At 34.2% G+C, this 15,389-nt stretch overlaps 1 protein-coding gene across 1 annotated transcript in view; it reads left to right on the top strand.

The window, feature by feature from the left end:
• Positions 1-15,389, top strand: part of LOC141962302 (sodium channel protein type 2 subunit alpha-like) — a 76,492-nt gene that overhangs the window by 54,812 nt on the left and 6,291 nt on the right. Inside the window, exons 18-23 of the mRNA XM_074910268.1 lie at positions 2,985-3,102; positions 4,996-5,150; positions 6,339-6,512; positions 11,626-11,748; positions 12,016-12,297; positions 14,753-14,806. Of these exons, the coding sequence (XP_074766369.1) occupies positions 2,985-3,102; positions 4,996-5,150; positions 6,339-6,512; positions 11,626-11,748; positions 12,016-12,297; positions 14,753-14,806 (906 nt within the window). The remainder of the gene's footprint in view (positions 1-2,984; positions 3,103-4,995; positions 5,151-6,338; positions 6,513-11,625; positions 11,749-12,015; positions 12,298-14,752; positions 14,807-15,389) is intronic.

Genomic DNA, 15,389 nt, shown 5'->3' with positions numbered 1-15,389 from the left:
AATTACCTCAAGAAATCACAAGTGACTTCAGTGGGACAATCTGTAGTAGTAACATTATTCTTTAAAGTATTTGTGCCATCATACCTTGACTCCTTCAGAAAAAAAGAAAGATCATGAGCTCCAAATTTTGACCTTATAACCTTACAGTAGATATTTGTATTGAAAAGTTAATGTATTCAAAATCTGAATAGCTTTTCACTGCCAGCAGTGAAAAGGAAAACAAAAAAAAGGTATTATATTGAGGGAATTTTCTCTAACAATTTTTTTTTTTTTTCTGATTTGCAAACATCAAGGCAGCTAATAAATTTCTGAGTATGTGATTTGAGCCATCCAATCCAGTGTTTAGTGTATATAAAATGAGGCCTTCTTACCTTGGTTTGGTAATCTTTGAACAGCAACTAAGTGCCCTGAAAGGTGAAGGATGAACATTTGTGTCTTTCCTAAAACTCCTCTTCCTGGTGTGATTCACAAAATCAGTTAGATCTTTGTGAACATTGTACATAGTGAAGAAACTAACTGAATTTTAAATCAGAACAGGAAGCTCTTGCATATTGCTTTTTACTGTCTGGTTTTTTGGTTGTTCAATACCTTCATCTTAGTGAAAAATATGAGCACCCCACATGAAAAAGAGAACTAATGTTTAAATCTGTAACTCTTCAAGTGCAGGATTATATCCTACACTGTCCTTGGAAGAAAGAGGGAACCAGGCTAACTGTCCTTTATATCAAAATAGTTCATTGAGCTTCTTAAATTGATTTCTAAAGTCAAGAAAATTGCCTTTCTTAACTTAAAATAAAAAACTTCTCTAATCTCTGATTGTTCCACCATATATTAAGCGACATATATAGTTTTGCATTCTAAACAAATTCTTTCCACTTCCTTTTCCATTTATGGTTGTTCATCTTTTAATGTTGTTATTTCATAAAAATCTGTGTTCTTTCAGTTGAATTCATACCATCTGCTCAAACAGTGTACTAAGTAGCTTATAGTTCAAATGACCCAGAGTACTTCATGTTGCTTTTAATTTTTATTAGTGATATGACACAAAACTTCCTTACTCTTAAAAAGAAAAAAAAAATAGTAATTTGATTTGTAATTCAGTTCATTATTTCAGTTTACCCACCACTGCTGTAACATTTTGCAATATGTATGCTATGTCATGGAATGATGAAAGCAGCATAATAATAAAAAGATAGAGCTATATATTGCTATCCTCAGGTTCAACAGAATTAGTGATAGGAAAAGATGTTTGGTGTGTTGCTGTGAATATTGATATTTTAAAATTAATGCTACTAAAATAAAAAGAGGTGTTTACATTAAATATGAGTATTTTGGGGTTCTATTGCAGATAATAATTTCTAAAGTAACAGCAAAGTAGGCAATATTACTGAATCATTTTTAATAAAAGTTAATGCAGAACACTGTGTTACTTTTTCTTATTAAATTGTCTCTGTCTTCTTTCACAAACATAGCAAAAAAAAAAAATTGCTTAATACCTAAAATAATTTTGTACTTTCACATTTTGTGATTGAGGTATAAATATAGTTTGGATAGTGCCTGTAACTTGTCCACTTTAATATCTTAAACCTCTCTTAATCATGCAAGTCTAGCTAAATTAATGAAAATGGTGTTAATTTTACAAAACTGATGCGCTTTTACAAAGTGTGCTTACATCATTCCCTAAGGACCATTTAGTTGTGTGAATTCATTACTGATACTATATACTTCTTGGTAATAACATTGTAAAATGTCAGAGAATGCTGTGACCAAAACTACTTTGACTTAGTTTGGTACTCTCATACTCAGATTAAATGTACAGGACACCGCATCTTCCTTTAAAATATCCAGATTATGGATCTTTCCAATACACATGCGGATTACAAAATAAAATATAAATTAAGTCTTATTCTTTTATTATTAATTTTTTTCATGCTAATGTGATTTATATAATTGTAATTATTAAAACAAGAACATCCTTTGTTTCTGGGTGTTAACTGTACAGGTGTGTGTACCAAAGTAATGGGTAGTTTCAGAATGCACAATGTAATACATATGTGCATTGGCAATAAAGAATGCAATTTAATGCCAGTTGAAATGTATTTATAATACTTTTTTTGAAATTTATCAGTATACTGATGATGAAAAAACATAAAAGGGGTTCATATGTTGCTTAATTTGTTTTTATGAATGCATTGAGGGTGATGTTCAAATTCACATCTGAAAAAAAGGTTTCATGTTAATCCTGATTTTACTTCAGCATTTTCCCATGTAGATCATAAGAATGATCTTAAAATTAAAAATAACTAAATTTAATCTGCTGTAAAAGGTAACCAAATTATATTATAAATTGTCATATATGCCAGAATTGGTTAGCTTGCATCATGCTGATGTTTAACATGCCAGTGAAAAAGAACTGATAATTAATTTCCATTGTTTTTATATTATGAATTAAAATCAGCCCTTAAAAATCTGCTACATTTTCTCACTTGGACAGCTTACCCTGACAGTTCATAATTTGAATCTTTTGATGTCAGGATTTACTGTCTTCAGGTTGAAGAGGCTACTCTAATGAAAGTAGCTACCGACATACATCATCTTAAAGCATACAGTAGAAACGGTACTAGTTTAAAATGTAGCAAGATAAATTGTAGTACGAAAATAACGGTAGAAAACAAAATAAATAAAATATGTATCAGAAAATTTACTTGGTACTTTGATGAATGATAACGCTGTACTATTTTTAGACCAGAAATTCTGAAATTCCATGAAAGATGACATGATATGCCTTGCAATCTTCAGAGAGAAAGCAGATGGTTTATGCACATTTCAACAGCATTGACTGCTATATGTGGATGTTTGTGTGTATTTCTGGTGACCGATACTGTTGTTATTACTTGCACACAGTGTTGCATGCTTAAAGTTATTTACAATTCTAAAAATGTAAATAGTAGTAAAGCATAACTGTTACTGAATTTTATTTTCAGAAGCTAAATTTTTCTAGCTCATCTGAAGGAAGTACAGTTAATTTAGCTCTTTTTGGAGAAGAAAAAGCTGAAACTGAACCAGAAAAAACATCAGAGCTCCAGGCATGTTTTACAGAAGGTATGGAAATAAAATTTGGGGTTAACAATTACATTTTGGTTGATTGCAACAAGCATTAGCAGTTCAAGGAAGCTATTTGTTACAGCAGTCTCATATCCTTGTTTGTCATGTCTTATGATATGATTAATTTTGCTGGTTGTAGATAGTTGTACTGAAGTCCATGGAGCCATTTGTGTAATGCAAAGTTAAATGTGTGTGTATGTGATAATTTATAATATTTTAAAATAAATACTGATCACAGTTCTACAGACTTGATTCTCAGCAAAGCCATCCTCATTTGTGAAATCTGCAAGACTAAACCCTACACCACTGAGAAATTTAAACCAGGATCTTGTCATTACACATGGTCCCTTCATAATGCTCAAAAGCAATCCAGATGGATGATTCAGATCTTGGAAAATTTGACTTAAACAATAGAGATATTATATTGACATTACACCATTAATGAGGGAAGGGGGTGTGTAAATATAATGTGGGATGCAACAGCTGAATGAGATCTTCTGTTTTTGTTCAAGTAAAGAAATCTTGCATGTCTGTAGAAGTTTTGGTTTATTTTAGTTCTGTGTAGCTGTCTTTTAGGGGACTACTAAAATGTACTGTATAGGAATGTATTTCCCATTTTTGTGATATTAGAGATTTCACCTTCCTTTTAAATCAGGATTAAAATAATTCAACACAAAATATGTTCCAGGATTTACTCTCCTATCCTATCCTTGCTTTTTGATTTACTGTTATGAAGACACCTTTGACTTAGGCTAGGACTCTTGTCCTTTGAAATATTATTTCACCAAACTTTAAAAAAACAAAATTGTTTTGGAATGTTGGACTGTATTGAATATATCAAGCTCTTGATTAAAAAAACCCCTACATTTCTGACATAATTTCACATTAATATTACAGTTCTTCTGTATCCTTATATTATGTGACGTCTATCAATCCTAAGGCATAAGATTAATTTTTCCATAATGTAGAAATTTTGAGTACTTGAAGGTAAGGTAAATAATGTTCTTCACATTGGTAGCTGTTTTATCTGAGCTGATGAAATACAGAGTAACTTACTTGTAACATATGAACTTAACAACACTCACAGGAAAACTAGAATACAGCCTTTGGGACCCATTTAAATCGTTTAAACCTGGTTATGTTTCTATGTAATTAATCATTTTTAAAGAAATGAGGAGACTGCTATTAGCCAGGCAGATACTGAGATTCATTGAAAACTGTGCCTCGAGGCCTGTGATAAGGGACAGACCTCTCCAAGGTGAGGCAGGATTCTGTGGATGGTTGCCACAAATCTGTACCACATGCAAAAGCTCTCACAATCTCCAGTTAAATGAGTTGTTTGTCATGAAAGAGGTATACTTAGTCAGCCCTTGAAGCAGAGATCATTCCTCAGTATAATAAAGAGCGTTTATGTCTGTGTGATTTATCTGAACCTTAGCTGAGAGTCAAAACTATTTTTAAGAGAAGCTGCTGTACTCTTGAACTAGTTTATGTGAAAGTTGCTATGTGTTTATGCTCTTTGTTTCTATTCCCTGACAATTCACATGTTCTTTGATTATCTGTATATAAGTGAAAAAGAATTGTCAAAAATCTGTTTATAAATGAAAACTAGCTTGCTCAGATGACTCTTTTTTTTATTCTAGTCTATGACTATTTTTTATTATTTGATGTAGTATCAGGGTAGTAGAAAAAATTGTGTACATGCAAATCTTCCTATATCCAGACTATCAAATCGAGAAGGTAAGGATGCTCTAAGTAGCACTAGTAATTTGAAGTGTAAATTGAAGTAATTTGCACCTCATGAAACAGGAGCTATTTAAGAGTGATTATTCTTTTTCAGGATTATGAAAATTCAACCGTATAACAGTTTGACATTGTTTTTATTATTAGGCTGTATACAAAAGTTTAAATGCTGTAAAGGCAGTATGGAAAGCACAAAAGGAAGAATCTGGTGGAACCTTCGAAAAACCTGCTACAAGATAGTAGAACACAACTGGTTTGAAACATTCATTGTCTTCATGATTCTTCTCAGTAGTGGTGCTCTAGTAAGTAAAGCTTGCACCTGTAGAAACAGTACCCATATACTATCAGAGAGAGCATTATAACACATCTGTGTTCATTAAGAAAAAAAGTTGTCTTGAAAAAGTGCTTGGAACCAAATTCCCAGAATATTTTGGGTAGTGCATATAAAATGTCATTAAAATTATGCTGTCAAATTCTGCAGATGAATTATTGGTGAATACAAGTTGATATGTGTGTGTGAGGGTGCTTATGGAAAGGATTAAGATAAAAATCTTAAGAAATTAGAAAAATCATACAAAATGAATTGTATGCAATAACTGGAACAATTATTCTACTTTAAAATTGTCCCCAGAAGCAGTAGAAATACTAAATTTATCATGTTCTCAGTTAATTTTTTGCTGTAGTTTTAGTTTCAGTATTTCTAGACTGTTACATAGGAATCCTTGAATTCCTTTATACTATTCTTAGTGACATTTAGTCTTTCACACAGATAATAAATATAGGGTTCTTTTTGGTTGTTGATTGACGTAGGATTTGGTATATACTGTCAGTATCTCTGCTCCTGCACCTGAAGTACCATGTCCCTTCCTTCTCTGACCTTGCTGTTTGCAGGGTAGTTTCTCTCACTGTTTTAATTCAGTCCTCATACTGTCATGTGGTGTTTTGCCCTTCCTTAAATATATTTTCATGGAGGCACCACCAACTTCACTGACGGGCTCAGCCGCTTCCTGGAGTGCGTCCATTGTGGAGCTGGCACAGTGGCCACCCCTGCAGCCTCCTGCTACTAAAACCTTGCCACCAACACCCAATATTGGAATTCAGCAACGATCAGCAGCAATGTAGTATTTGGTTGCTGTAGCTCATTATTCTCTTTTGGTAGTTGAATTTTTTTAATCGGGAGACTGTCTTCTGACTGAGCCTGACTGGGCTTTTCAGATTGATAAATTGTAATTCTCTGTTGACTATTATTGAAATTTCTGAAAACCTTTTTGGCAACTTCAGTTATGATGTTGTAGTTCCATTATCAGGCAATGATAAAATCTAAAACTGAAAGAATGCAATTGCAATCTCTGCTCATGCTGGCTTTTCAAGGTAAAACATCTCAAGTTGAAATTGATTTTATTTTGCCATTTTAAATTAAGTTCTTTTGGCTTAATTTGTAGTTTGCAAAGACCTATGAATATCTGACATATGTAACCCATTCTTCACAGGCTTTTGAAGATATATATATTGAACAGCGCAAAACTATAAAAATCATACTGGAATATGCTGATAAAATCTTCACTTACGTCTTTATTCTGGAAATGGTGCTAAAATGGGTTGCCTATGGTTTTCAAACTTATTTCACTAATGCTTGGTGCTGGCTGGACTTCCTGATTGTTGATGTAGGTACTATACTTTCTAAGTAGCCTATTTCTGTTGTTTAGGCAGGTCCTTTTATGTAACTCCTTTCTGATACACACACACATATATATATATATATATATATAGTGAAGAATATAAATTGCGTTTAAAATAAGAAAAAAGTACATACAGGTGCATAAGATTGCTTTGTACTTATTCAGTGAATAACTAATTCTGCCTTTATATTTATGCTATCATTGACTCCATGTGTTCTATGTTTTACTGTGCTGGGTCCCAACCAGTGAGTGAGGACTACCAGCTGATTGGACTTCAGTCTTCTGGATTTGATGACAGAGAACAAGGAGGAAGCAGACACAGAAAGGAAAGGAAAATTTATGTGAGCACATGAGGTTGGGGCACGACAGTTGATCCTGGGCTTAATGAGTCACTGGCAAAGAAGTACAAGAGAGAATAGTATCAGAAAATCAAGACAGAAAAAGAAGAGGGATAGGGACAAGGAGGTAACGATTGGAGTAAAGAGAAGGCTTGAGGAAAATGAAAGGTGATGGCCTATGGATCAATATAAAAATGTGGGAATCATTCACTTGCAATCCTCATTTTGATCGTTGTGTTCATTTTGTACTAGACTGCAAGGCTAATTTCAGTGCAATTCTTCCACTTTTCATTGACACATGACTTTCTAAAGATACTTATTTGAAAGCTGAAATTGTTTTGGTTTTGTTTGGCTCTGTCTCCAATCATAGAGTATGCTTCTTGCAGCCTCTCTGAATTCTTGAAACAAAACAAAACAAAAAAATCCAGGTTTTAGATGACAGAAGTAACATTTTTCAACAAGTATGATAATTAAATTAGTGACATTGCATGGTATGTTCTTATAAAGGACTTCTTTCTCTGTGTAGACATTTGAGCAGAAATTCAACAAATGGACAGAGGAAGACTCTTAATCAGAATGGAATTTTGTCCCCTGCCAAGAGAGTTGAAACTTAAGTAATGTTCTTTTTTTAAATACTTTTTTTTTTTTTTTTTTTTTGGACGGAAAGACACAAGTGGTGTTTGTTATCCATCGTTCTCATTTAACTGTGCTTCTTTTTTCAGCATCAGTTATGGGGCAGGGGTGCAGAATCCCCATTCTGATCAAATGGGCTAACTCAGTGACATGAGATAACACATGATTTCTCTGGGAAATGCAATTTTCTGCTTTCTTCTTTCATGTCCTCTCCATTCCTTCTGTAGTGGACACCCATTATATATTTTTACAAATTATAAAGTCAACATGTATTCCCAGAACAGATGTATTGATCTCTAAGAAGATTAGTAAGTATAAAAGGTTCTCCCCTTTAAGATTAAATTCTGCAAAACAAGATACCCTCAGTAAGACAAAGGAAAGAAAAGTTGACTGTCTTTGAGTGAGGCTGAATATATATATATATATAATTTTTTATATTTACTTTCTTTATTGATGTCATAGGCTTCAGGGGTTTTTTTTACACTGTACTCAAATGTTAAATGAAAAAGTATGACAATTATATGATTAATGGGAATCAGCAGCAATCATCCAGGTGGATTTTGTCTTCTTTGCATAAAATTGTTGATGCCATGCTTTAGTCTCATTTCCTGTTAGGTTTCCAGAACTTTGTGATACTTAAATTTGCATTTCTGTTTGTCCATTAGAGTTGTGATTTGTGACAGGTGTGTAAATAAACAAATAACCATTAAGACATATTCAGAATTAATATCTTTGTATGAGCCTGTATTGTGAAACGTTGATCTTGAATTATATTTAAGATAAATTCTTCTTAGTAAAACATACCATATCTCCATATGGATAGGTATGGGCTGTTCCTTTTTTCAGTGATTTCAATGCTTTTATGTAGCCATCTTCATTTCTGGCTTGGAATTGCCTACATCTTATGACCCTATAGCAGCAGATCATAGTATAATTTAGGTTGGAAGGTACCTCTGGAGGTTTTCTGGTGTAGCTCCTTGCCTTGAAAGCAGGGCCAGTTTAGAAATTAGCTCTAACCTTAAGGTTAGATTAGGCTACTCAGGATGATACCCGGTTTTGAACAGAGATTCTGCTACCTTAATTGGCAATCTGTTTCCAATGTGTGACCACCTGTATTGTAAACCAGCTCCTCCCCCCACCCTATCCCCCTGAAAAAGTCTGTAGTGGTCTGCTTAGATTTTTCTGACTTCATTGACAAATTTACTTGTTACTGTTTTCAGGTAGTAGCAAGCAACTTTAACTCTTTCTCTTACTGCTGGCATTTTACCTGTTGGTTTAGGTAACAGGCAGTGTGTTGCCCTCAACTGTTTGAATCTATTTTTACTTTATCTTCTTGTCTTATTCCTTTATCCAACTAAACAGTGAACAAATTTGCCATACCAGTACCAGTCTAATTAAATGTTTCACAGTGAAACAACATGTTATAGGATCTTTCTAGGCAAACCACTCTGTACCTGGTGGCCTAAACTGTCCAGCTGTCCCCTATTTGGGAAAGAATTTATAGCATACAAACAGAAATTCTTACCCATTGTGATGTTCATAGTGTTTCCAGAAAGGATAGTTAGCTCCAAAACAAGTACAAATGCCAGTTTTCCTCAGCCTTCCATGTGCAAGTTCGAAGGGTATAATGAAAAAGAACAAAAATGGTTTTGTGTAGTGTTTGACAGCTTGCTTGAACTACCCTTGGAGGAAAGAAATCTGCATATCCTTGTGTAAATGCAACAGGAGACAACCATCTTGTATGGAAGACTCAGTGAGGAAAGACGTTATTGACTCTCACCAGAAAACAGCAAGACAATCAGCTATTGAGCTGTTAATTGTACTGAAGGCTTCAAAAATTATTGTGGATTAGACCCTGTCTTCCACAAGAGTAATAATGTTAAAAGAGGAAATTAATCAAGGCATATTAATTGTCCAAAACACAAGCAGTTTAACAAATCCAAAGAAAGATGTTTCCACCTTACATTAACAATGTGCTTTTCTGCAGATGCCCTATTTTATAGTTACAAGAACTATTGAAATGAAGCTGAAGATGGATTCTGTCTCACATGTATCATTACAGTGTGATTTTGCATTTCCCCTTCTTTTTGTTACAAAACACCTTTTGAATTTACTGAATTGGTGAAAGGATATAATATTACTTTCTAATTTTACATCACAGCAGTGTTACAGTTAGCACTTTTATATGTGGAAGAAAGTTCAGAGATGGTATCGGGAGTTGTTCAAACAACAATCAAACATAAGGAAAGGGAGGAAATTATTCAAAAAAATAAATAAATAAATGCTTGTATGCACATGCATACACATCCACAGATGGTACCAGAAAAATTAAGCTTTAATTGCCATCAGCACCATGTGATGAGGTGAACTATCCTCCTTCTCCTTTCTCCCTTCCCCCCCAAAAAAGAAAGCAGATATGTTAAATTGTATTTTAGTTTCCAAAGAAAAATAAAATTATGGCATCTTTAAGTAGATATGTGCTAATTTTGCAGGAAGAGGATTTCTTGCAATGCAAATAAGCAAATATAATTGCATTATCTAAGAAAGTATGGTTATCTGACAGGAATACTTGAAACAGATTTTGTCTGTATCTTCTCTCAAATTAGAGAGAATTAGAAAAGGCATAATGGTCTTAAAGTCTTGATGGATTCATACAGATTAGTGATTTCTATGCTAAATGTTTGTCTAGGATTTGAATTTAAAGAAGGCACAGTCTTCTGAAACTTGAGTATTATAGTTGAGTTTGTATACAAAATCAGATTGGTGGCATAAACAAAGGTCATTCCACTCAGTGAATGTGTTCTTTTTCTGTATCTTCTAGTTTTCTTTTTTCCTATTTTAAATGAAATTTTCTTCTCCTGAACTATGTGGCCTACTTATAATTACTTCAGCAACTGAATTATCTAAAGTTTTAGATGGGTTATTTCATAAATATAGGTATATAGTCATCCATGATAAAGCGTTGTAGTGATCATTGACTATATTTCATATATTGCACAGATACTAAGATCCCTAGGTTAATTTTATCTAATTTGTGTGGTTTACAAAAAATATTGCATCTTGATTTTTAAATTTTTTTAAATCACCCTTGATTTTATTAAAGCACTGCATGTTGTTTAAAAGACATAAAAATTTAGCCGTTTTCTCCTTGTTTGTGTATTCTATAATGTGCCATTACTTAACCCATTTCAGTACTCTAAGGCAAATAACTCTAAAACACATCTGCCAGCTCCTTGATCATTCTTGGACTTAGAATTTTGAACTTCAGTTTTGAACTTCAAAAACCAGAAACTGCTCTCTGCCACATGGAGGTGAACATAGATTTTCTTCTGGTATTTGATATTATGATTTTTAAATATCCAGATTGTAGTAGTCTGAAGAGGCAACAAGCCATAGCTCACAATTAAATTAATTCTGTCATAACTCCACTTCCCAGGAAAGTGCTGTCTACTGTTCTATGCATTTGAGTGCATTGCTTTTAGGTAATTGTATTGACATTAGTATTTCCTTGTGTCTGTTGTATGGTTAGAAGAGATGCATGTCAGAGTCCTGTCTGACTGAGTGTATACCACTTCCAAGTCTGTCATCATCTGCAGGCAATATGAATTACTAGTTATTAATGTATCTGCTGTTATGTGAATTGTTCTAAGTGCGAATTTGCAGAAGTAAGTGCTGCTGGCTCACCTTTTGTCATGACTGTAATAACGCAACTGTAGTAGGGCACTGTTTAGTGCTGTAACATGTCATGTCGAATGGGATTAAGGTTTCAGTACATTTCAGGCTTTGTCTGTTTATTGGGAGGATGAGCTTTTATTCAAATTATTTTTATCCAAATTGCCCTTCATTTTGCACAGGTATGATGTGCATTCTTCTAATTATCACTGTGATGAAAATTCCAGAGATTAAAGTCTCTTTTTGTTTAAACTGTTCTGAAATTTACACATAACATTAATTTTTTAAATTTTTTGTTCTTTTTTATTCTTGCTCAAAGTTTACAGTCCTTATGAACTTTTTTCTGATCTCCAGATCAAAGTTTTCTTCCTCAAGGCGTTACATTGTATTGTGAGGATACTAAAAAAAAAAAAAAAAAAAAAAAGAATTATTTTGTTTTGTTTTCTTTCATCTAGGTCTCCTTGGTTAGCCTAGTAGCTTATGCCCTTGGTTTCTCTGAACTCAATGCAATTAAATCCCTCCGAACATTAAGAGCTTTGAGACCTCTAAGAGCTTTATCACGCTTTGAAGGCATGAGGGTAAGAAAAAAAGAAACTGTGTGTACAACAAATCCATAAAAACATGCCTAATTATAAAATCGTGGACCAACACTGAACTGCATGTCTGTTTTCAAGGCCAACAGATGCACGTTTGATTGTATTACATGTGTTATTCCTTTTCTATTTGCATTACTTCAGTGTATTTAAATACTTTACATTAAATCTTTCGCTGTATTTGAAAAAAGTAATCTTTTTAGTGCTTTACATATTGTTTTTAAAAGTTTTTTTTCTATGTTTATTTACTAGGTGGTTGTGAATGCTCTTACTGGAGCAATCCCATCCATTATGAATGTACTTCTGGTTTGTCTTACATTCTGGCTAATTTTCAGCATCATGGGAGTGAATTTGTTTGCTGGCAAGTTCTATCACTGTGTTAACACCACAACTGGTGAGAAATTTCTACCAGAGGAAGTCAATAATATAACTGCGTGTAAAACTCTTATGAAGACTGCTGTGGAAGTTCGGTGGAAAAATGTGAAAGTAAACTTTGATAATGTTGGAGCTGGTTATCTTTCTCTGCTTCAAGTAGTAAGTGTATAAATTTTGATAAATTAATTTTCCAGCTTTAAGTTTTGTAGCAGTAACATTTAATTCCATAATTTTCAGTGCTATTTATATTTAATATATGAATTGATGTGGGATTTGATTTTATAATTGTCTTCTGTGAAGCTACTTAATATTGCTTATGGTAAATATCTTATACATGTTATGGCCATTTGGAAGAGGAGCAATATCTAATGTCTACCAGAGGGTTATAAAGTTCTTTGGCACCCAATCACTAGTACCTTTCCAAGTACTACAGAAATACAGTATCTAGTAAAAAAAAAAAAAGGAAAAAAAAAAAAAAGCCACAACAAGGCAGCTTGGATCAATTTTATTTTATTTGCTTGATCTGTTATGGCATGCTGACTTAGTTTTTTGCCATAGTAGTCAAATAGATACATTCAAGGGCTCATCTGATCTTCAAACAAAAAGAGAGCCAACTATTGATTTAGAAAAAGTTTTTAAATTCACTTTTTTCTTTCTCTTCTTTCCCTTTTTATTATTCTTACTAGTCCCACTCCAGTCATTATAAGTTATTGTCAAGTAGGTTTTTTGAAGATAGTTTTTGGCTTTTTTTAAAATTCTAGATGAGCAGTTGCAGAATTTACTAGTGCTAGATTTCAAAGCACAAGACTTTTTCAGAGGCAGCATCTGTAATTTGGAGCCAATAGGGCAGAAACATACATTCTTAATTGGGTTCGGTTTAAAAACTGCTTCTGGGAAAAATATTTGTGATCATCAGCACTTGGTAATTATTCTGTGTTTTAAAACTCTCCAACTGGTAGTATTTAGCAATATTGTGTTAGCAGGCTACTATCTGACTGCTCCAGGGAGTAACAGTAGCTATTGCTAAATAGCACTAGTCGATTGCATAAATTAAGTGTTGAGGACAGCAGTTCTTTTAGCTTTTGCAACATATGTTGCATAGAATGGCTCAGCTATACAATGTTTGCCATAAACATACCATTCATACCTTGTTTTTACTTAATATCACAGCTCACAGGAGTAAGTTTGATGGAAGGCCCACTAGATGGATAAGGAATCGGCTGGACGGCTGTGTCCAAAGGCATACAGTCGGTGGCTTAATGTCCAAGTGGAAACCAGTAAAAAGTGGTATCTCATAAGGGTCTGCTCTGCGACCAATACTATTTAATAGTCCAACCACTGACAAAATTAGTGGGTGCACCCTCAGCAGTTTGCAGATGACACCAAGCTGAGCAGGGCAGTTGATATGCTTAGAGGGATGAGATGCCATTGTGAGGGACCTTGACAGGCTTGAGAAGTGGGCCCATATGAGCCTCATGAAGTTCAACAAGGTCCTGCACCTGGATCAAGGCAATCCCCAGTATCAGTACAGACTGGAGGATGAATGGATTGAGAGCAGCCCTTCAGAGAAGGACCTGGCATACTGGTGGACAGAAAAGTGGACATGAGCCAACAATGTGCGCTTGCAGCCCAGAAAGCAAATCATATCCTGGGCAGCATCAAAAGTGTGGCAAATGGGTTGAGGGAGGTGATTTTTCTCATCCACTCAGCTCTCATGAGGGCTCACCAGTACAAAGACACGAACCTCTTAGAGTGGCACAGGAAAAAGATCAGAGGGCTGAAACATCTCTACTATGAAGAAAGAGTGAGAGAGTTGGAGTTGTTCAGCCTGAAGAAGAGGAGGCTCCAGGGAGACCTTACTGCAGCTTTTCAATATGAAATGGGGCCTTATAGATGGAGAGAAAATTTTCCCAAAGTCTAGTGACAGGACAAGGGGCAACAGTTTTAAAGTGAAAGAGGGAAGATTTAGTTTGGATATAAGGAAGAATTTATTTAAAATATTTTTTTTTAATGATAGGGTGGTGAAACACTGGAAAAGACTGCCCAGAGAAGTTGTGGGTGCCCCATCACTGGTTGTGTGATATAGTGAAAAATGTCTTTGCCCGGGGCAGAGGAGTTGATCTAGATGATCTCTAAAGGTCCGTTCCAAGCCAAACCACTCTATGATTCTATTGTTTCCTTAAGATTTCTTGGGACTACTTATCTTCTGGAGTTTCTTCTAGGACTATTTGCATATTCTGTCTGAAAAATGCCAACCCATGGTGGCTGATTTTTTGGAGTTGTCCTCCATTTTTTTGGTAGTCAGAAAGTTAGAACTGAGAGCCCTCTTAAAAATTTCACTCTTTCTGTTATGCTCAGATATTAATTGCAACTCATCCCACATAGAGGTTATACGGATTTTCATGAAGTTTAGAATTTATTTAGTGCTTAAGTATTAGGGAGAAGTATTCCACAGTAAATTACTTCCTGTGAATACTCCACTCATGTCTTACTAGGCTTTAAATAATCCTCTTTATTATTGTGGGTGAATATATATTGCAGAAGACAGTGTTTTACTGAGAAAGTTTACAGAATTGAAGCTCTGATATAAAATATTAACGAACTTTGTTTTTAGGCAACTTTTAAAGGATGGACGGACATCATGTACGCTGCGGTTGATTCTAGAGAAGTGAGTGCAATATAAAATTTACTGAGTGAAAACAGATACAAAACTGATGTAATCCTTCTTGAATGGCTGTTGAAATAAAATTCAAAGAATAAAAATGTAAAACCTTGATAAATTTTCTATATAAATCTATGGTCTATAAAGTATTAAGTGCATATACTTCTAATAGGTTAAAAAATTACAGCAGTATATTAGTATTACTAATTTAATAAGTCATCTGTAAATAACAAAACTAATGATATCTGGTTTCCTATTTATTTATGTCACTGAGATTGTAGAGATTAGGTAACAAGTTTTTCCTGTGTCTCCAAAAATAGCCCAAATAATCAAGTGACATCACCTGCAAAAACTAGCCCAGAGGTGCAGACTGGTGATCTCAAACATTAATATGGCTGAATTTTGCTTGTTTTTCTGTTAATGTTGGTCTTTGCTTACATCTCTCCTCTATTCAGCTCGTGATTTGCATAAAGACCATAGGAACTGCATTGCTTTTGAGCTTTGCACATTTTTGTCAAATTTAGTAGGTACTGCATCAAATGTCATTAGAGAGGAACTGGCAGACAGAAAGGGGAGGAATGGCAGGTCT

This window comes from Athene noctua, chromosome 7 (assembly GCF_965140245.1).
Source record: "Athene noctua chromosome 7, bAthNoc1.hap1.1, whole genome shotgun sequence".
In the NCBI taxonomy this organism is placed as follows: domain Eukaryota; kingdom Metazoa; phylum Chordata; class Aves; order Strigiformes; family Strigidae; genus Athene; species Athene noctua.
The sequence above is the reverse complement of the archived record's forward strand: the minus strand, read 5'-3'. Positions and strand labels throughout refer to the sequence as shown.